The sequence below is a fragment of the Pygocentrus nattereri genome, chromosome 7 (assembly GCF_015220715.1).
Source record: "Pygocentrus nattereri isolate fPygNat1 chromosome 7, fPygNat1.pri, whole genome shotgun sequence".
Taxonomy (NCBI): domain Eukaryota; kingdom Metazoa; phylum Chordata; class Actinopteri; order Characiformes; family Serrasalmidae; genus Pygocentrus; species Pygocentrus nattereri.
Genome location: NC_051217.1, coordinates 20401122 through 20422500, shown reverse-complemented (window position 1 = coordinate 20422500; position 21379 = coordinate 20401122). Strand labels below are relative to the sequence as shown.

The following is a 21379-nucleotide window of genomic DNA, read 5'->3' as shown; positions in this document are numbered from 1 at the left end:
ATGTGGACATATTTCTATATTGTGCTCTATTTACACAAAGTCAGGTTAGTTCATCATTTATGTTGAACAGACTCTCCCAAAATATTACGCTGCTGCGCTGATGTTGAACCATGTGCTGCACTGGGTCGGTATGACCAACAGGTCAAAACCAGCTCTAAACAAAGTGACCGCTGTGCCCTGATTGGTGCTCTTGCTTTGTGCTTCTTTTGTTTTGACATGTTACATTTTTATACACACAGAAACCAAAAGGAACGACAGATTTCTCAAAATGTAGTGGAGGAAAAAGTCAGATATTAGACTTTGAAATGGAGTGGAGTGAAAGTAAAAAGTCACCCAATAATGGAAAAACTTCAGTACAGATACACAAAAAAACAACTTAAGTACAGAAGCCAATTACATTTACTTAGTTACTGTCCACTGCTAATAAGTTATACCACTGTGATGGAAACATCCCAAATTCAGGCAAATTCAGTCCTCATTCTGGTTCATTTACTAACAAGCACTTCCAGCTGAGTTGAGCTTGGAAGTTGTTACCAACTAGTTTTTAGACATAAAATTTATCCTATTATAGCTCAATACAAACTATAACAGAGCTTTACAGTTCTATAAACATAATGGTGATATCAGACTTATGAAAATAAAACTAGACAACTGTTATTATAAACTAAAACTTTGGAAAACATTCCATCTATTATTGCCAGGCCTGTGTGCTCATCAATTTCAGCCATTAAAAGGGCCACATTCTACATTTTGTGCATTTTAATTTTATCCTCTGTAGTCCATTTATGATACTAGTGTGGGTTTATGTACAAGAAGTCATCATTTATTTTAAATGGACCCTTCTCCATCCTCTGTGTCTCAGGCTGTGTTTGTTACTGTGCCTTTAAGACTGATGTATGTAAATGAAGCCTGTTCTAATTGATTGTGCCCTAATCCATAAGGCAGCCCAGACTGAAAAACTTATAATTTAGGGTCCAGCAGGCCTCCGTATAGAATATACCTTCCATATTTTTCTGCTTTGATACAACACATACAGTCCTGGGTGCTTCTGTGTACACTCTTAAAAAATAGTGGTTCTCAGCTTGGATAAACAGTCATACAGTTTATTTAAAAAAAAAAACAAACAGAAAAAAAAACTTGAATCTTTATAGAACCGATTGATGTTCTTTACACTTTAAAAGGGTTGACGTGCAAATCTAATTTACAGTTCTTTTAAAAGAAGCATCCTTTGAACGTTTCTTCTTAGAACCAGAAGTGCTTCTTCTCTAACGCTTTTCCAAAAAACCCCTAAAAGCTGTTAATTTCTTTTTCTCCAGGGTATATTTTGGTTTGTCCATCTGAATGTATGTGACCAAATCGTAAGGCAAATTATTCAGGAACTGCATGAAATAAATGCAATTTTTTATTTTATTTATTTATTGTAAAAGTTCCCCTCAAATTAACAGAACCTGTGTTTTATGATCACACATGCTTACAATTTACTGCTCAAAGCCAAAAATCTCAGGCGTTATTTGTGTTATTTTATAAATTTTTACAGGGCAGATCACTGAAGAGACGCCGTCTGTTTATAGTTTATAGCCCAAATCTGGGGAAAACGGGTCGACTTTCAGTAGAAAAACAAAATGAGTTCAGCTTCTTTTATTATAAGGGTTTAAAATGACATCATCTATTTGACTGGAAAGAAGAGTTACAGCCTCATACGATGCCTTGGTCTCCTTGTATGGGCTGGGCAAAGAATGGTACATTTAAAAGTGTTTAAATATTACATCAAACTTTTATTAAACAAAGAAAATGAGTAAAATGTGTTTTTCCATGATATGAGCCCTTTAAATATGATATTGTCAGCCCTATTTTATTATATTATGTTATATATATATATATATATATATATATATATTATATTGCATAAGTCGTGTCAGACATTAAATAAAAAAGTGGGACTATGACAAAATCTTCATTGTCAACTAGACCCAAGAGAACACGAAGTTTGATGTCATCAGGTCTTTGTAATATACACAAAGTTAAAATTTTCAGAAGCATCAGACTTTTGTTCACAGATAATGAGACAAAAAAAGTGTCATTTATTTCTTAATTATTTAACTAGCTTAAAATAAAGCTCTAACACAGTGACATGCTGGCAAAACATTAAAAGACCACAGAAGCATAGAAATGGTCCAAATAGAAGTGGTCCTTATAAAACCAAAAGTCAGTAGTGATTACAGTGAGTGAATTGCAACATTAAAAAGTGCAATAACCACAGTAGTTCTGATTTACTTGGTGTGCATTGGCAAACTGGAGAAATTAAATTCATAAAAAAAATAATCACAGCATTAATTAAATCATACATGAAGCAATAATTCATAATGCAGTAGCTGATGAACTAATGAACCACTCCTTACTATTTCGTGCAGAGGTAAAAAGAGGTAAACCTGGTTTGTTCAGTAATTCAAAGTTAGCAGAAGGTCTGTGAGGTCTGACAGTGTAATGCCTTCATAAACCATTTTCCTTCATCAAACCTTTTAGCATAAATATGAAGCCAAGTCTGAATTCTGCATACAAAAAGTTATTCAGCATATTAAATGATTATTATTACAGTGTCTGGCAAAAATGGCCTGGCTGGTCCCTACAAAATGTAACCCTTCAACATCATTATATTGGCAAATGTGTTTGTGTTATTAGTGTAAAACCAGGAATGACCAGCGGCTGTAGAAATGACTCGGAAATGAGTGGAAAGGTTGTTGTTTAAAATTAGCAGTGCATTGCAGTTAGTTTGTGTGTTTAAAACAAAACAAAACAAAACAAAAAAAAAAAACGAGAAACAAGAACGGACCCAATCCAACTGTGCCCAGTTAATGTTGACGTTATCGTCGAATGGTGCCTGGTCTGGACCTGTGAACAACGTAAGCAGTTGTTTTTAGTAAACAATTACAAAAAAGTGTCTAAAACAACTCAGACAGTTAAACATCAATGTTTTATAAGCTAAACAAGAGTTATGAAATAAGAGATTTCTCCACAGTTTAAATTAGTGCTGGCTCATTAATCATCTATACCAGTATACCAGGAAATAAACATAACACAATATTGAGTTTTAGCTAAATTTTTTAGCAATATATTTGACAGAAAAGGAGCATAATTTTGATGATTCATGCCTATTAAATATTGATGTCCCTGTAATCAAGTGGTTCATTTTTAGATTTTTTAATTCTGCTCTGTGACCTTTGACCAGCAGGCACTCAATCAGTTCCATTATTATCTTTATTAATAGAACTCAATGTTTTGTTGCTCATGAATAACAATGACATTTTCTCTAAACTATTAATGGTGTTCCACAGGGCTTAATCCTTGGTTCAGTACTTTTTACATTATACATTAATAAAGAATATATTAATGAACACACTGAAAGTTGTATAATTCGCTTTTATGCAGATTGCTACTGTCATGTATTCTTGTGCTTCCTCTTTAACACTAGCTAAGAAAGCATTTTAATGCAGTCTCCTATTAGTGTGGAATCTACCATTTGATACATTTAAAATACTTTAACGATATGATAGATGAGAGCTGTATGTGCTTTTCTTAATTATATGCCATTTATTTTTTTGCTATAATTATTTTATTTAATCTAAATATTTTATATTTTTTACTCTAAATTTATTGTCCTACTCATGTTATTTTCATGCGCTATTTACAGGGGCCCCACTGTAAATGAGACCTTGACCTCAGTGGGATAACCTGCCCCTGTGTAAATTATATTAAAATGTTATTTGCTGGATGATTCAGATTGTTTAAAATCAGTAATAAATAAACAGTAAGTCTTCTTTATGAAAATTTGGTTTATGTCTGGTTAACATTTCCAATACAGTGTAAGCTTCTATTTGTTGTAATAAAAAAAAAAACAAAAAAACAAAACACACCCAGAAGAAAACATGCAGTCCAATTAAATTACAAATGAAGTATTATCTAATACAGCAACCCTGTGATACATTAATAAAACACTGCTTTTGAATTTTACCAATACTATGGCTGGGTATTTTTTAAGTAAATTGTTTGAGTATGCTGGGTATTGTTCCCCCCCCCATACTGATACCAGTAGTGCTACTTTGACTTTGATTCTGATATCTGAACAATAAAGTTTTCAGTTCCTTTTAAAAAATTTTTTTTATTACTAAAAACTGAAAGTTGCTGTGGCTTGAAGCAGAAATGAGTGTGAGTGACTGGAAGTGGGAGCATTAAAAACTCTAACAAATCACAGACCAATCAAGAAGCCCTGCCTTTGATAACATGTATACTGAATGAATTTTGCAGTCTAGATTTCTGAAGCAGATTGTGCTGCTAATAAGATGCTACTTAGGTATTGAATTTTGGTACTGAATACCACGCAATGATTTTTGTCCATTTTGTCCAATCCAATTTTTTAAAATATAAGTAACAAATTTAAGACTTTCCAGTTTAAGGTGCTAGCTATGTAACAAAGGCCAAATGCTCCTATTGTAGGAGAACTCTCTGTTATTAGAGTTGAAGTATTTGTGTATTTATGATCTTAGGCTGTGTGTGAAGTGACTGGCAGTTCATTCAGAATGATGGTTGTGGTGTGTGATTAAAGCCTCAAGATTAGTGTGTGCATGTGTGTCGTGTCAGTACCCAGGATATGGGGGTGGTGGACCATCGTGAGGTCCATCTCGAGCAATGGCCTGTTCATAAGAGGGCAGTCCGTGGTCATCCAGCCCGCCTGATGAAGGTGGCAGAGCAACGGGCTGCAATGAAACCTCCTCCAGTCTCCGGATAATCACAGAGGCGTTACTGCGCCTAGATCGTGTCCTGATGGGCCTGAACAAACACAAATCAGCGACAATATAGTGTCATATTATTTCAAACCAAGCAACAGTAACTAAAACACATCATTCTACTGCTCAGTGAAGCAAATGGCCAAATATATGTGGACACCTGACCATCATGCCTATATGAGCTTGCAGGGCATCCCATTCCAAAACCATGGGCTTTAAATATGGAGTTGCCCCACTCGTTTGCAGTCATAACAGTCTCCACTATTTTGGGAAGGCTTTCCACAAGATTCTATAGTGTGCCTGTGGGAATGTGCCCTTTAAGTCAAGGGAGCATTGGTGAGGTCAGGCACTGACCGAGAAGGTCTGGCACACAATCGACATTCCAAATCAAGGGTGTTTAATGGGGTTAAAGTCAAGGCTCTACATAGGCCACTGGAGTTTCTCCAAACCAAACTTGTCAAATCATGTGTTTATGGAGTTTGCTTTGTACACAGGGGCTCAGTCATGCTAGAACAGGAAAGGGTCTTCCACAAACTGCTGCCTCAGCGTGAATTTACTTGGTCTACTGCTTTGTGGATGAAATAATGTTGCTCCTAAACACTTCCATATTACAATAATGGCACTTACAGTTTACTGGGGCAGATCTAGCAGAGCAGAAATTTCATAAACTAAATTATGCAAATGGTAGCATCCTATGACAGTGCCACATTTAAAATCACTCAACTCTTCAGTACAACCCATTTTACTGACAATGTTTGTCTATGGAGATTACATGGCTATATGTTTGATTTTATACACCTGTTAGCAAAGGGTGTGGCAGAAACACCTGGACTCAGTGAATGGGAATGGTGTCATATTGTGTATCATAATGTGGCAGTCTGAAGGTGGTAACTGAACTGTATCAATGTGTTAATTTTATGACCACAACAAAAGTTTTCAAATGTAAAACATTTTAGTAGCTTTATTCTACTTCTGTGTAAACAGTTAACACAATTTTATGCACAGATTTATGGAAACATTTGCGTATCTCTGTTCAAATTACACATTTGATTGATTTTAAAATAAACAGAAATATAAGAAAGTATTTAAACATCTACAAGGAACAAACTTAACTATGAAATATTTCAGCAAATTTTAATGCAAAATAAGTGACTCCTCACAGTGAGGAGGGCCTGGGTTCGATTCCCCGGCTGGGTGACATGTTCACCCCATGTCTGCGTGGGTTTCCTCCCACTGTCCAAAGACATGCAGTCAGGCCAATTGGACATGCTACATTGCCCCTGGGTGTGAGTGTGTGAGTGACTGACTGTGTCTGTCTTTCTGCCCTGTGATGGCGACCTGTCCAGGGTGTATCTGGCCTTACGCCCAATGACCGCTGGGATAGGCTCCAGCACCCCCCCGCGACCCTGAGGGAGAAGCGGCTTAGAAAATGGATGGATGTCCTGCTTGTAGTTTCTATAATCTCAATTGCCAGTAACTAATGGAAATTAAGGAGCTTGACTGCTGAAATCAAGACAAGGTCTGAAGATCTATGCAAAGCAAAACACCCACATCACTGTCAAGGGCCTGCAGAAAGACTTAGCTGGCACAGGAATAGTAATGCACTGGCACACATCATCAAAATGGAAGTGGAACTATCTTCCAATAGTAACACTGATCTGATCACAAAAGTTGGTGTCTGAAGTATTCAAAACAACATCTAGATAAGCCACAGGCATTCTGCAAACAGGTTCTGTGGTCTGATAAAACAAAAATTTAACTCTACAATCACCAATTACAATCACCAAAGGTATGTTTGGAGAAAAAAGGGTAACTGTTAATCATGATCATGATCAAGCAGATCTGTCATGCTTGGGTTTTTGTAGCAGCCAGTGGCACAGAAAATGCTATGGGGTTAGAGGGAAGAATAGATCCTCTTAAAGATCAGCAAATCCCAGAAGCAAATGTGCCACAATCAGTGAAGAAAGTGAAGACGAAAGAAGGTTAGATATTATGACAAGACAATGATTCAAAACAGACATCAAAATCAACCTGCATGCTCCTAACAAATTAATTAATGATTATAAAATGCTTGTGCAGCTGAACAGTCCTTACCCTGCAAACTGGTCACTTTTTCCACACCTTTTCTGGCAGAAGTACCAAATGAGTAAGCCCATTATGACAATAGCTACTCCACCTGCGATGAGGCCCACCAACAGGGACGTTATATCCAGTCTAGATGGCCGCTGAGTATGATCTGTAAGCACATGTGAAAATAACTGTATACACAACAACATACAGATTGAGTGCGTTTACTGGAGTATGGTGTTTACATGACCATTTGAATAATCAGATAACTGCAGAAATCCGATTACAATTGGATTATTCAATGCATGCATACGCACTCATTGAAATTAGTGATTAAAAAAAAAAAATCGGAATCAAATCAGCATCATCATGTATTACCGTAAACAATATATCAGCATCACACAGATGTTTAGATGTTCCGATATTTTATTCCAATATGTGTTGACTTATTTACTGAACCCCTGAAAAGCAGAATGTTTAGGTGCACTGAACTACTGTGCTGAAATATCTGCACTCTGCATTGAATCCTATAGAAATAAGTGCTAGACTTTTATGTACTGTTGATTCAGATGGTTCTAGTCCCACTTTTCACATTTTATAAAATGATGATGCATCAGCAGGTATAGATGTATGCAAAGATTTGAACATTCCCAGTCAAATCGCACATTTTCTTGAGTGAAAATAAGCGATCGCATCCTTATGCCAAACACAAGGCCTGTAGGCCAGATCAGGCCTACGACACAATCCTATCCAGCCCGCAACAGTACTTGAATATCACAATGTGCTGCACTACAGTCCCCAACATGCACTGCAATGTTACATGCACTCTAACTCTCCTACCCCAATGAGCCTTTCTCTCGTTTCTGGCGGTTGACATTTCCGGTTTGGGAAGTTCTGTGTCTAAAATCATTTCCGTTTTTGAGTTTTCATTCATTTCCATCTGATGAGCTTAGAAATAAATGGTTAATCACGATAAAAAGGAGTGAAGAGCTGACGTTCAAAGTAATTCGTAACATCTATGTTACTCCAAAGGGAAAAACATGGGTGAAAAGGGCTGCAGTATCATGTTGTTTCAGTTGGAGTCAGCGAGCAAGGCAGTCGCCTCAGAGACTCTACTAATGAGGAGGAGGGGGTGGTAGAGCAGGATATGTCGGGGATAGCGGAGGGAAAACAAGCCAAGGAGGTTGTGCATATACACTCTGTGTGTGTGTGTGTGTGTAATATATATATATATATATATATATATATATATATATATATATATATATATATATATATATATATATATATATATATATATATATAAGCTGACCATTACTTACATTGTGTGTGAAATGCTATTATTGAAATATACCCATAAAATTTCAAAAACAACCCCTGTAGTCTGCTCCCATTTCATTTTTACACTTTTATTAACTTTTCGCTTAGCTTTGTACTACAATTGAACATCATGTGTGTTAAGTTTTCATATTCTCCCCATGTCTTTGTGGGTTTTTTGCTATGGACCAAAAATCATGGCTCGTGTACGAAAGAAATTCGAGACCTGCATCGAAGTAGATCTGTGACCCAGGTGATTGCAGGTGGTTACTGGAAAGATGTGTGGCTATATGTTATACATACAGTATAAACAGTGAATCAGCTTATAAAGCAGTAAATCTAACTGCACAAATTAAAATGCATTTTTGAACGGCAGTGTTGTGACAGTGAACTGGCTCAACTCTTTAAAGTCTTTGGACCACTAGTCTGTGTGGTTCCTCGCTTTTCTTTAAAGACCGATAACACTGAGCCCTTACCTGAGTCTCCCTGTCTACAGCATTGGACACTGAGAAGGATATAATTTAACACAATAATTCATGTTAGACACCGTTTATTTACTTCTTAAACAGACACATATTTAAAAGATCTCTAAATGCTGAAACTACCTAACATTCCTCATCCTGTCTGAGACATTAAGTAAGGCTAACTACAACACCTGGAACCAGCTAAAGATTTACCTTCATAATCAAAAATAAACTGCTCAAAAAAGAATTTATATCCTTTAGCGAGTTCTGCACGTTTGGTGCTCGATAGCTCTTCCACAATTCTGACCACATAGTCCAGCCTAAAGCACAGGAGTTCAGCCAAAGATGATAAACAATGAAATGCAGCCATATTCGGAGTGGCGCGACACAGAAACCGGAGATAAGTTTACACATAACCTCCCCTGGAACTTGACCCCTCCTCCGTGTGTGAAAAACACCTATAGCAGTCTACAGGGACAGCGGTTACACCTCAGGCCAATTCCACACCAGTCATATCACAAACAATCAGCTGAAGTTCAACCAATATAAACACTTAACATTAGCTCAGCAATGACATGGACTCCAAACCGAGTGATGAGAACAAAAGAAAAACCAGCAAACGGCTGCGCGAGTGACCAAAGAAACCCACAAATGTGAGAATTTTGCCTGTTAAAAATGACAAAAACCACTGTATTATCTTAGTTTAATGTCATTTCAATGTATTATGGTCGTTTCTTCATAATAAGCATAATAAAATTGCTAATAACATGCTAATGTCTCGGTAGCTAGCTAGCTTTCCTGTTCCACCTTAAATAGTCCATCAGTATTGATGCCTGAAGCACCAGAATGTAACTGCTACTCCATTTAAGGTGGGACAGAAAAACTCGACCAAGAAGCTGGTGAATTCAGCTTCATCTCATTCAGCTGAATTCAGCTCCCCCCCCCCTCAATTTGAAGGCATATGATGCCCTAAACTAAAGCAGAGCAGTGAGGAGCTGAACTTATCCCTCCTCTGCTGTCACTGCAGACGGGCAGGCTTGCCTACAGAGCAGTGCTAGTAGCTGTTAATGATGTGATGTTCTTCTTTTTTCTTTGAGGCTCCCATTTCAAAGAGGAAGATTTCAACCACAACCACGTTTAACTCGGTTCCAAATGGCAATGAGATACTCAAAGAAAAGGGGTAGGGGTAAATATAAGAAATGAAATTGGGCCTTAGAGCCTGGTTTAAAGTTAAAGAAAATTTGTCAATTTCGTAGATATTTAGGTGAATGTAACTTGAAAGTAAATTTGGTATCTACAAAGCATATAAATTTGACTAGCCAAATAAAGTGCTACCGTATAAAGAAATACTAGTTTGCAATACTGTTTAAACACTACATTACTTGGCAAGCTGGTTTCATTCAGCCACAATACACAGCAATGCAAACCATAGTCATGCAAATGAGATCAGGATAAACTCAGTGGCCTCTACAGGTCTGTGTGTTGTGGAGGTAAACACACAGTTATGCTTGTAGAAGACTTTTTGGAAAACATGTGTGACAAATGAAACAGAAAGTGAAGAGGCACAAATGAAAAACTTGTGTCCCTAGGCAAATCACTCACTTTTAACCAACGACCAGTAAGATGTTCTGTCTAAAGACACAAGCAGACCTGCTAGCCTGGGGCCAATTCATGTATTATAATATTGATGCCAAATACTGTTCAAACTGCACAATAAAACTATTACAGACACAAATATTTGCCTAAACTAATGTAGTCCCAGTATTATCATGCATTTCAAATATGGGCTCAAAGGCCACAGCATAAAACTGAAAGTGTGATAAAAAGGAAAGGCTTTGATCTAAATAAGGACATCATTTCCACAAAAAAATGTTACATCCACACTGCTACTACCAAAAGCAAGTCAATTCTAATTCTCTTAACCCTTTGCTGTCTTTCCCTACAGGTTCCCCTGAGGATCAGGACAACAAGGTAAGTATTTCTTCTATGTACATTTTAATATAACCTAGGCTCCAGTCCCCCAGTCAGTGTCCCATTTTTATGTCCCAGTGTCCTTTCAAAGTCCTGATGATGGGACAGATTCACTGACCCCATCACAAAAGTCCAGTTCTATCATCACTTCATTGGTTGCCTATTAAATTCCATATTGATTATAAAATCCTTTTATTGACTTATAAAGCCCTACATGGTCTTGCTCACGAGTACTTACAAGACCTTGTTTCTCATTATGAGCCATCACGACCACTCAGATCACAGAGTGCTGGCTTATTAATAGTGCCCAAAATTCAGAAGGTTTCAGCTGGGGGTAGAGCTTTTTCTTATAAAGCCCCCAAACTCTGGAATGATCTTCCAGAAACTGTTCGGGACTCAGACACAGTCTCAATCTTTAAGACTAGGCTGAAAACTCACTTGTTCAGTTTAGCTTTTGGTAGCTAATGTTCCCCCTTAGATAAAGGCAGCAGATCCAGGGGTCCATGGACACAGGGAATTATAGTAAACTGAGACGCTGGTGCTGTCGTCCCGCCGCTCGCAGGTGGTCACTCAGGTTTGTGGATGGTTGAGCGGAGGGGTGCCAGACTGTTTCAGAGTGCTGCCGTGTCTGTGTCTCCTTCTGGTTCTCTCCTTTTAGTTAAGCTGTCAGATCTGCCGGAGTCGTTAGCCACACTCTGTAAATGTTTACATCCCGTTTATGTACAAACGGATAGAATAAAACCAATTCCATCTCCCTGCTTTCTTTCCGAGTATACAATCACCCATATGTCCGGCTGGACACTGAAGGACGACCGACTGCAGAGCCCTACTGCTACCCACTTCAGACCAGCTGCCCATGCCACCACCTGCCTTGGACTAGCTGCCCACCCTACACTGATGTTCTCATAGACTGCTAGCTATTCCTAATACCAATATTACTGCAATTAATATTAGTAGTATAATCACTTGTAGGTAGTTTGACCAGAGGAGGATGGGTCCCCCCTGGTGAGCCTGTTTCCTCCCAAGGTTTCTTCCTCAGTTCTGAGGGAGTTTTTCCTTGCCACTGTTGCCCGGGGGGGGGGGGGGGGGGGGGGGTTGTACATTCTTACAGTCCTGTTAAAACTTTGTCTTTTCCAAAACTCTGTAAAGCTGCTTTGTGATTGTAAAAAGCGCTATACAAATCAATTTGATTTGAATTTGTTGACTCATAACACTCTTGTAATAGAAGGCAACTGGCAATTCTTTAACCAAGAAGAGGAAAACAGGTCAAAATGGATTATGTGGTAACCAAACAACCATACAGTCTAGGTTGGGATTCATTTAAAACACCCACATTATTCATTTTTTTCTGTACTTCATTTGTGGTCCTTTGTAGATGGTTAATAAACTCAACAGATTATCAGGAACACTCCAACAACACATCAGTGAAGTATCAGTAGTGCAGCATCTGAATAAAGTAAATATCTTGTAGATGTTCTGTAGATACATTACTTACATTAAGCAGACTCAGTATTGTTTATGATTAAGTACTGTTAATATTGTTTTATTTTTAATATCGTTATATTAAATATTAATGTTGCTTCCATTATGTGGCACCTTACCTTACCTAGAACCTAACCCTATCCTTAACCTCAACCCAAAACCTAATCCTAACCCTCACCCTGGCCCTAATCCTAACCCCAACCCAGAACCTAATCCTAACCCTCACCCTGGCCCTAATCCTAACCCCAACCCAAAACCTAATCCTAACCCTCACCCTGGCCCTAATCCTAACCCCAACCCAAAACCTAATCCTAACACTCACCCTGGCCCTAATCCTAACCCCAACCTTAACTCCAACCCAAAACCTAATCCTATCCCTAATCCTAATCTCAACCTAAAACGTAATCCTAACCCTCACCCTGGCCCTAACCCTAACCCTCATGTGTCTTTGATGTTACTGAGAGTATGTTGAGTGATTTTTGGATGAAACAGGGACCACTCAAAATAAAAAGTGTCACCCATTTTTCTTGCATTTTATTTTTTTCCAGTTCCACTTAAAACGTGTGGTTTTATGTACCAAAAACAGTTATGATTTATTTTTACTTGGTCATTCCCCAGCCTCTCTTTCTCCCTCACAATTAAACAGGCTGTTACAGCGCTTTTATCAGAATCATCTATGTAAATAACCTTATTTCTGTTTGGCTGCCCTGCACTGTGCCTGGCTCAGAAAGCACACAGTGCTGAAACACTTCTTAACTTCAGTGTAAACGGGTGGAGCTAAACTGCTGTGGGCTGAATAGATGGAAAAGAGTTGGTTCTCACAACGTCACAAAAACCTCAAAACAGGATGTTTTTGCAGCACGGTTTCCATATATGGACCATATGGACTGAAGAATATGTTCTAAAACCCAAACAACGTTTACATAATACTTCTCATGCTATGGATCCTTTAACAGTTCTTGTCATAACGTTAACATGGCTGACTCTTTAATGTGAGAGGTTTAGGCCATTGGTAGGGGAAACAGATCCTCAACATAATATAAGTAAACCTGAACACTTTATACCCAATGTAAATGTCAGCAGATGCATCTTAACCACAGACTTCAGCAAGGTGTCTCTCAGAAGTGGCACTTGTGACCACAGGGCCCGCCGTCATGTTTACTTATAAAAAGCAGAGCAGCCGGTTTGTGACAACAGATAAACATTGAGTCAGCTTCTCGTCATAAATCTGCAGTCCCTCTGAGCCCTCCTGCACGTCCGCGTTAAGACATTAGATCATCTACGAATGATACGAGTGATACAAATACAAGTGACATGAATAACAGGACATGAATGAGCAGTGGTGGACAGTAACTAAGTAAATGTAATTGGCTTCTGTATTAAGAAGTTTTTCTGTATCTGTTCTGAAGTTTTTCTATTTTTGGTGACTTTTTACTTTCACTCCACTACATTTCAAACCCAAATATCTGACTTTATCCTCCACTACATTTTGAGAAATCTGTCATTCCTTTCGGTTTCTGTGTGTCAAAATGAAAGAAGCGCAAAGCAAGAGCACCAATCAGGGCACAGCGGTCACTTTGTTTAGAGCTTGTTTTGACCTGTTGGTCATACCGACCCAGTGCAGCACACGGTTCAACATCAGCGCAGCAGCGTAAAATTTTGGGAGAGTCTGTTCAACATAAATGATGAACTAACCTAACTTTGTGTAAATAGAGCACAATATAGAAATATGTCCACATATGCAGTCGTGACTGATGCGGCTTTTTTCTGAATTTATATAAACACCATTTCATTTTATAGTAAATTAGTTTGGGCTGGTTTATGTTTATGAACAGAGGCCTACAGATCAATATAGTAAAGGAAACTCATTTGTGATCCTGAGTTTAAAGCCAGTTTTTATTAAACTTAAACTTGGAACTAAGTTGTAAATAAATCTGAAACTGAAACTTTGCTTGTGTGTAAAAGTGATTTCAGAGCCACTCGGTTCTTCCTGATGGAAACTGTTTACCTTCAGTGTTTTGTGCTTATGATCATTTTAATAGACGTCAGCGTCACTAATTAATGACGTTCTATTAAAAGACTGGTTTACCAAGAGAGACACTGGAGGACTTTCACCTTAAATGAGTTCATGAAGCAAGTCTTGTTACAAAAATGATAACAGGACCAGATCAGAGCCATAATGAATCTTTTAGTACTTTTACTTTTGATACTTAAGTACATTTGAAGGCAAATACTTTAGTACTTTTACTCAAGTGGAGGTCTAAAGGGAGGAACTTCTACTTTTACTGGAGTAATATTTTACCTTGGGTATCTCTACTTTAACCCAAGTACATGGTTTATGTACCTCGTCCAGCACTGTGAATGAGTCATAAAACTATTAAGAGCAAATTACTCCCACTTACCCTCTGTATACTTTTTCCAGAAAGCATCCTGTAGAGAACAAACAAAAGGTATCAGACCTAAAGCAGGCAAATAGCAACAAATTAATCATTGATATTACAAACTATTACAAACATTTCCATGGTGTTTAGCTATGAGTAAAGAGATAACATCTCTTATAATCTCAGGTTATAAAACATTCAGCAGGTAAATAGGAAGGTTCATGTCTAATGAGGGTCAGGAACAGCTGTAGATCACTCGCGCTAGCAGGCGGTTGAGAAATAAGCAAATTACTCAACTGTATCTGGAATATTCTCAAACACCTCCCGCGCTTCTTCATAGTTACACACTTCTTCAATGCACTCCCTCTCCAGGTTTCCTGGAGTGAACATTTCAAAGTCGAATCTGTTGAACATCAGGTGGCGCCCTAGGAACTTACTGGCCTCCTCCTCTTCCACAAACACTGATCAGAAGGAAAAACATTAGCATTACATTTACAGCGTTGTGCAAAAATAAGAGACCACCCTGCATTTATTTACTTTCCAAATCTTTCCAAAGCCAGAAAAAAAGTAGAAAACATAACAGAAAATTACAAAAATATAAATAAAAATATTAAATTTAAGTAAACATTATATCACATTTTTTAGTGTTTAGTTTTGCCATCCTTCACTTTTATTACAGCTTCCATTCTTTTCAGGAGACTCATTTTCAGTTTCTCAACAAAATCTACAGTGATATTTTTCCACACCTCCAAAGCGCTTTTTCTGCTTTTCACCATTCAAATAATCCAAACCCACTGAGTGGTGGTGAGGTCTGGACTCTGGGGTGGACAGTTCATTGGTCAGCTTCTTTGTTTGATGTGTCCATCTCTTCTTCCTGACAGCTACACATCCTTTCAGACCCATAGCATAGTATCTTTTAATCATTTTTTGGTCACACTTTATTTGGATGCTGCCCTATTGAAGCCTCTGGCAATGCTCAGTTAATTATCAACAACATTATATTTGGGGTTAGGAGTGGATGTAGGTTTTGCCTTGAGATTAAGGTCAGGGTTAAGATTAGGTTTAATGCTTATACTAAGCATCTACACTGGAGCATCAGTATAAAGTGTTCTCTAAGGGATGTCATTAGGAAGCATAGTATACGTATTTCATAGCTATGCTGACGACACCCAGTTATACATTTCTATTCCTTCTGATGATCAAGACTCTGTAGACAGACTGACCAGCTGTGTGTCAGATATTTCTCAGTGGATGTTGCAAAACTTAATACAATTAAATCACAAAAAAAATTAATCACTGATTGTTGGTAGAGAAAATGATTGAGAAATTTGGTTCTTTAGCTTCATGTACCAAACTTGAAGTATGAAACCTGGGTGAGATCTGAGACTCTGAGAAATATTGCTAAAGTTTGGCCTTTTTAAAAAAAAATGTTAATCTGAAAGTGACGCAGAGAAACTTGTTCATGCATTTGTTACAGCAGAGTTGATCACTGTAATGGTCTTCTTACTGGACTTCCTAAGAAAACTACAAATCCCTTACAGCTCGTGCAAAATCCAGCTGCATCTTAACAAAAACAACCCAGAGAGATCAGATCAGTCCCGCTTTGAAGGAACTGCACTGGCTGCCTGTATCATTCAGGATAGATTTCAAGGTTCTGCTACTAGTCTTTAAAGCTCAAAATAACCCTAAAGCACCTCTTTACATCACAGAGTGCCTGTCTGTTTATGTTCCAGCATGTAAACTAAGATCTGCAGATAGTGGCCTTCTACAGACCCCCTCTGTACAGAAAACATGGAGAGACTCATTCAGTTATTCTGCCTCTAAACTTTGGAACTCAATTCCACCTTTTATTAGACAGTCAGGCTCAGTGCTCAGTTTTAAGAAGCAGCTAAAAACATCTCTTTAAATTAGGATTTAACTAAAACTGAATGTCTTGTGGTTATCTTGTAATTTAATCTTCTTCATTTTCTTCTGATTCTAATTAAATACTAATGATCTCTTCTATAACTTTTATCACATGTCTGTAAAACACTGAGCTGCCACTGAAAAGTATATATAATATAATTATATATATTACACATTTTTTTGAACTCTCAGTTTAAAAAACTGTTTTTTTCACTTCTTTCTCCTTCTTCATGAAAGTGGATAATTTATACCTAATCTCCTCTCTAGTGATCTCTGACATTTGCACAGAAAAGTGTGCTGAAATAGGTTTTATGGCATAAGTGTGTAGTAACTTGTTACACGGTCTTCTGGTCTATGTAAGAAAATCAGTATCAAGTATATGGTTTATATAAAGGTTGTGAGAAAAGGAACCATTTTTTTCCTGAGTTCAAATTTAGGTATTTACATGTAAAGGGGAAGTCCACTTATTTTTAAATGCTCCATTCTAGAGAAACTTCTGAATTGTTTAAGCGATTAAGTGATACATTTTTGATCCCACAAACAGGGAAATTCCACCTCCGCATTTAACCCATCCGTGAAGTGAAACACCACATACACACACACTAGTGAACACACACACTAGGGGGCAGTGAGCACACTTGCCCGGAGCGGTGGGCAGCCCAATCCACGGCGCCCGGGGAGCAGTTGGGGGTTAGGTGTCTTGCTCAAGGACACCTCAGTCATGGACTGTCGGCACTGGGGATCGAACCGGCAACCTTCCGGTCACAGGGCCAGATCCCTAACCTCCAGCCCACGACTGCCCCCTACAGTGGAGGTGATTTAATGCCCGTCAAAATCTACATCACAGAAAGCTTTTTAACAAAATAGTTATGAATACACTACCTATTGCCTGTACGATTGGGCTCCCATCACCACCACTGTAAAATCTGAGTCATTAAATTTCTATTCAGTGAACCATTTCACATTACACCACTCTGAACAGGTCTGATTACATGTCAATGACAGAATTTAGATATTTGGTGGAATTCTCCCTTACTTCTATTGTGAGTTTGATTTCTTTAGGCTCTGTCGGATCAAAAGGATCCTACAAAGAGGAGAACAGTTCCTATGCCGATAGACGCTGGATGTACAAGGGCTGTATCTCAAATGGCTCCCTATTCCCTATGTAGTGCACTATGCTGGCCAAGAAATAACAGCTTTTACAACCAAATATTGCTTTATATGTGGAATAAAAGGCACTGATATTTACCTGTTATCTGCATGACTCCATAAATGACATTTAGAGCAATGTTTGAGTGTAGAATAGATTCGTGACCTACGCGGTGCTCTTGACAGGGAACAGGGAGCAATGTCAGATTGAGCCCACATCGAGTTCCGCTGCAGTGCTATAGGAACTGGATTACTTCGTGCGTTCTGTTGTTTTCGGGTAGCTATTTTTACTTCAACCTGTATCATTATTACACTGAGCTGAATTAGTTTACTATGCATGGTTTTAGTAGCCTATTTTAGGCCATTCTGCCCACCTCTTGCCATCTACACTAACAAGTTTACAGTAACCTCATGTTCAACCCATTTGTCATTAGCTAGATAAGGCTGTGACCATGACCAGCTGAACCCATATTATGGGCCTGTGTTGGTTTATATTTAGCATTAAAGGGGAGTTCCACCGATTTTTTACAATGTACGCACAGTTCAATCGCAAACAAAGTCGAACTGAGTGGCTTGATGTGAAATTTTTAACTATAGAGAAACTTACAGACCGACAGACATAAAAAAAGACAATGTAATTTGCTTATTGTTATATGTCAGAAAAGTCTATGCTCTTAAGGCATCTGCCCGCCTAACATCTAACACTGACCTGAACGCTTACATTAAACTACTTATGTAATATTTTAATGAATACATGATGTTCCAGGCTGTGAAGGACCTGTTTGAAAACAGTTACCATGTATGAGCTGCTTTATGAATAAGAGGAAGATAATCAGACATCTACATATTGTTGATGGAAGCTAACCAGGGATGTGTGTTGTTAAAGGGGAATTTCACCCATTTTTCAACATTTCTGCACCATTCAGAGGTTGAGATGTAAACAATGTGTTTGCGGAGTGTTTTTTTTTTTTTTAATGGTTCACTGCAGAGAAACTTACAGTTTACACTGTTCTTTACAGTGGTGGTGATAGGAACCAGGGGCCACCATGTCTACAACACAAACACAGCCATTTTATTTACTATCCAAAACCAACAGTGAACCTACATGTCTTCAGAGTTTTCATATGTAATGTTGATTATGGTACAAAAGTGGAAAATCAGGAGAAGAAATGTCCCGCTCAATATGTTTCAAGCCAAAAACCTGATTGCAAAACTATTCTGCGAGGGAGCTTTCAGGGGTGGATGTCTGGTTCCTACCACCACCACTGTGAACAGTTCTGACATGACAGGTTTCTCTGGAACAGAGCCTTTCACTCCAAACCACTCTGGACGACTCCATCAACATCTCAACGAATTAATCATGCAGGATTTTTGGAAAATCTGTTGAGTTCCCCTTTAAGGTGCCATACAGGTCTCAACGGTAGACAAACTCCACCGCTTTAAAGGGGAAAGAAACTCACCTGCATTTCTTTCCTCCTGCTCTGAGAGCTTTACGCTCCTTGCCCACGCAGAGTGTCCACAAAAAGTGAGATTACACAACACGAGTAGAAGTATACGCATTTCTGTTTAGCTGTAAGGTGGGAAAGAAACAGAAAAAAGTGAGAAATATGAGAAAAATGACAGCGGCTTTGACTCCCAACCGCTGTCCTCTCGCCTGTCTGTGGCATTCCCCGGTTAGGTTAGCAAGCTAGTTCACAATTAATAAACAAACTCTCGTTGGTGTTTCGGTGGTAAAAATCCCACATTAAGACTAAAAGTTGACATGTATGCTGACTATTATCGCCTGGAAAGCTAAAATATCTCAAATATACACCGCAAACGACCCGCTAAACCACACAAACGTCTGTTTAAGAGGCGTAACTTGAAGGAATGGTCGTTGGTCACGTAGCCTAGCAAACAAAATGGAGCAGTAACGTCAGTTAGGTTAGTTTAGACCATCTACGAGAGCGTCTACTCACCTTTAGCTCTGGTTTGATCCGCAGGGTTGAGATTTATCTTCTAATAATTCCTCAAACGACTTTCATTATCGTTTCGACCGTCAAGCCATTGTCGTTCCAGGAAGTTTCGGTTTACTGTGTAATGGTGAGCTGTGTGTGGGACGCACCTGTACCTGCTGAGTGGAGGTGAATCTGCTCACCTGGATAAACACGCTGTGGGGTGGAAACATGAGGAACTGCGTCTTTCTTTCAGCCCCAGAGCAAAACTGCAGCTCTACAATACCAACCAGCCCACTCTGTTCACATTCCTCTCACTGATACTTCCAGCAACTGAACAATGCAGCAGAGCACTGAGCCTGATTATACAGTCCACTGTGAGCTCCAGCTCACTCTCTACAGCAATGAACACCATCTATGGTGTCTATATCCATATCATATCTATATGGTATCTATATCCATCCCACTGAATAAGTTCACGCTGAGGTCTCATAGTAAAACATATATTTAAGAAAAGCAATGAAGTATTCAGAGCTTACATATTTACAGAGATTGTTATGAATCATTTAGACTCAAAACATCAATTAAGACAGTAATACACTTAAAATATACAATGTAATGCCTTCTACACTCTTAAAAAAACATCGTCCTTCAAGTGTTCTTTAGTTACGGCAATGGTTCTATTTAGAGTCAGGCATAACGTTATGACCGCCTCCTTGTTTCTACACTCATTGTCCATTTTATCAGCTCCACTTACTGTATAGCTGCACTTTGTAGTTCTACAGTTACAGACTGTAGTCCATCTGTTTCTCTGATACTTTGCTACCCCTTTTACCCTGTTCTTCAGTAGTCAGGACCCCCATGGACCCTCACAGAGCAGGTGGATCATTCTCAGCGCTGCTGTAACACTGATGTGGTGGCGGTGTGTTAGTGTGTGTTGTGCTGGTAAGAGTGGATCAGACACAGCAGTGCTGCTGGAGTTTTTAAACACTGTGTCCACTCACTGTCCACTCTATTAGACACTCCTACCTCGTCGGTCCACCATGTAGATGTGAAGTCAGAGACGATAGCTCATCTGCTGCTGCACAGTTTGTGTTGGTCATCCTCTAGTCCTTCATCAGTGGTCACAGGACGCTGCCCACAGGACGCTGCCCACAGGACGCTGTCGGCTGGATATTTTTGGTTGGTGGACTGTTCTCAGTCCAGCAGTGACACCAAGGTGTTTAAAAACTCTGATCCACTCAGAGCAGCACCACACACACTAACACACCACCACCATGTCAGTGTTACTGCAGTGCTGAGAATGATCCACCACCCAAATAATACCTGCTCTGTGAGGGTCCATGGGGGTCCTGACCACTGAAGAACAGGGTAACAAAATATCAGAGAAACAGATGGACTACAGTTTGTAACTGTAGAACTACAAAGTGCAGCTATACAATACGTGTAGCTGATCATATGGACAATGAGTGTAGAAACAAGGAGGTGGTCATAATGTTATGCCTGATTGGTGTATATAGAACCATTTCATGCCTAAATGGTTCATTGCATGGTGAAGTTGTTCTTCAAATGGAAGGAGATTGTGTTGTATGTCATATGATTCTATGTGGAACCTTTTTGGTGCTATATAGAACCATTTTCATACAAGTTCTATATAGAACCATTCTTTTATCAGTCTTTGGAAAAATAGCAGAATATTTCTCCACACCTCCAAAGTTCAGTCTTAGAAGTTGGTTGTATTTTCTGCTTCTTGTAATCCACATAATCCAAACACGTTCGTGCTACACATCCTTTCAGACCCACACCTCTGAGTGGTCTCCTCACAGTGGAAGGATGGACAGAAACTCCTGTGGATGTTTTCAGATCTGAAGCAGCTTGATTTTCTCCTCTCTCTCACAGATGAAGCCTCTACTGCATGTGCCATGAAT

The 21379-nt window shown here is 38.8% G+C and overlaps 1 protein-coding gene across 1 annotated transcript; it reads right to left on the bottom strand.

Annotated features, from left to right (window-relative positions):
* Positions 1–2058: 2058 nt before the first annotated feature.
* On the bottom strand, positions 2059–19774 carry prrg4 (proline rich Gla (G-carboxyglutamic acid) 4 (transmembrane)). The gene is made up of 7 exons (XM_017708003.2): positions 19476–19774; positions 18978–19087; positions 14761–14924; positions 14485–14512; positions 6876–7017; positions 4639–4824; positions 2059–2889 (listed from the first exon to the last, which is right to left on the bottom strand). The coding sequence occupies exons 2-7, from the start codon at positions 19075–19077 to the stop codon at positions 2862–2864; spliced, it is 648 nt and encodes a 215-aa protein (XP_017563492.1). The 5' UTR covers positions 19078–19087; positions 19476–19774; the 3' UTR covers positions 2059–2861.
* Positions 19775–21379: the final 1605 nt, after the last annotated feature.

Excerpts from the sequence above, each read along its gene's own strand:
- prrg4 (XM_017708003.2), bottom strand. The coding sequence starts at position 19,077 with ATGCGTATACTTCTACTCGTGTTGTGTAATCTCACTTTTTGTGGACAC. Across the intron at positions 14,925-18,977 it reads GCAGGAGGAAAGAAATGCAG|TGTTTGTGGAAGAGGAGGAG; the intron begins GTGAGTTTCTTT and ends CCTTCTGATCAG. Across the intron at positions 4,825-6,875 it reads AAAAGTGACCAGTTTGCAGG|GCCCATCAGGACACGATCTA; the intron begins GTAAGGACTGTT and ends GTGTTTGTTCAG.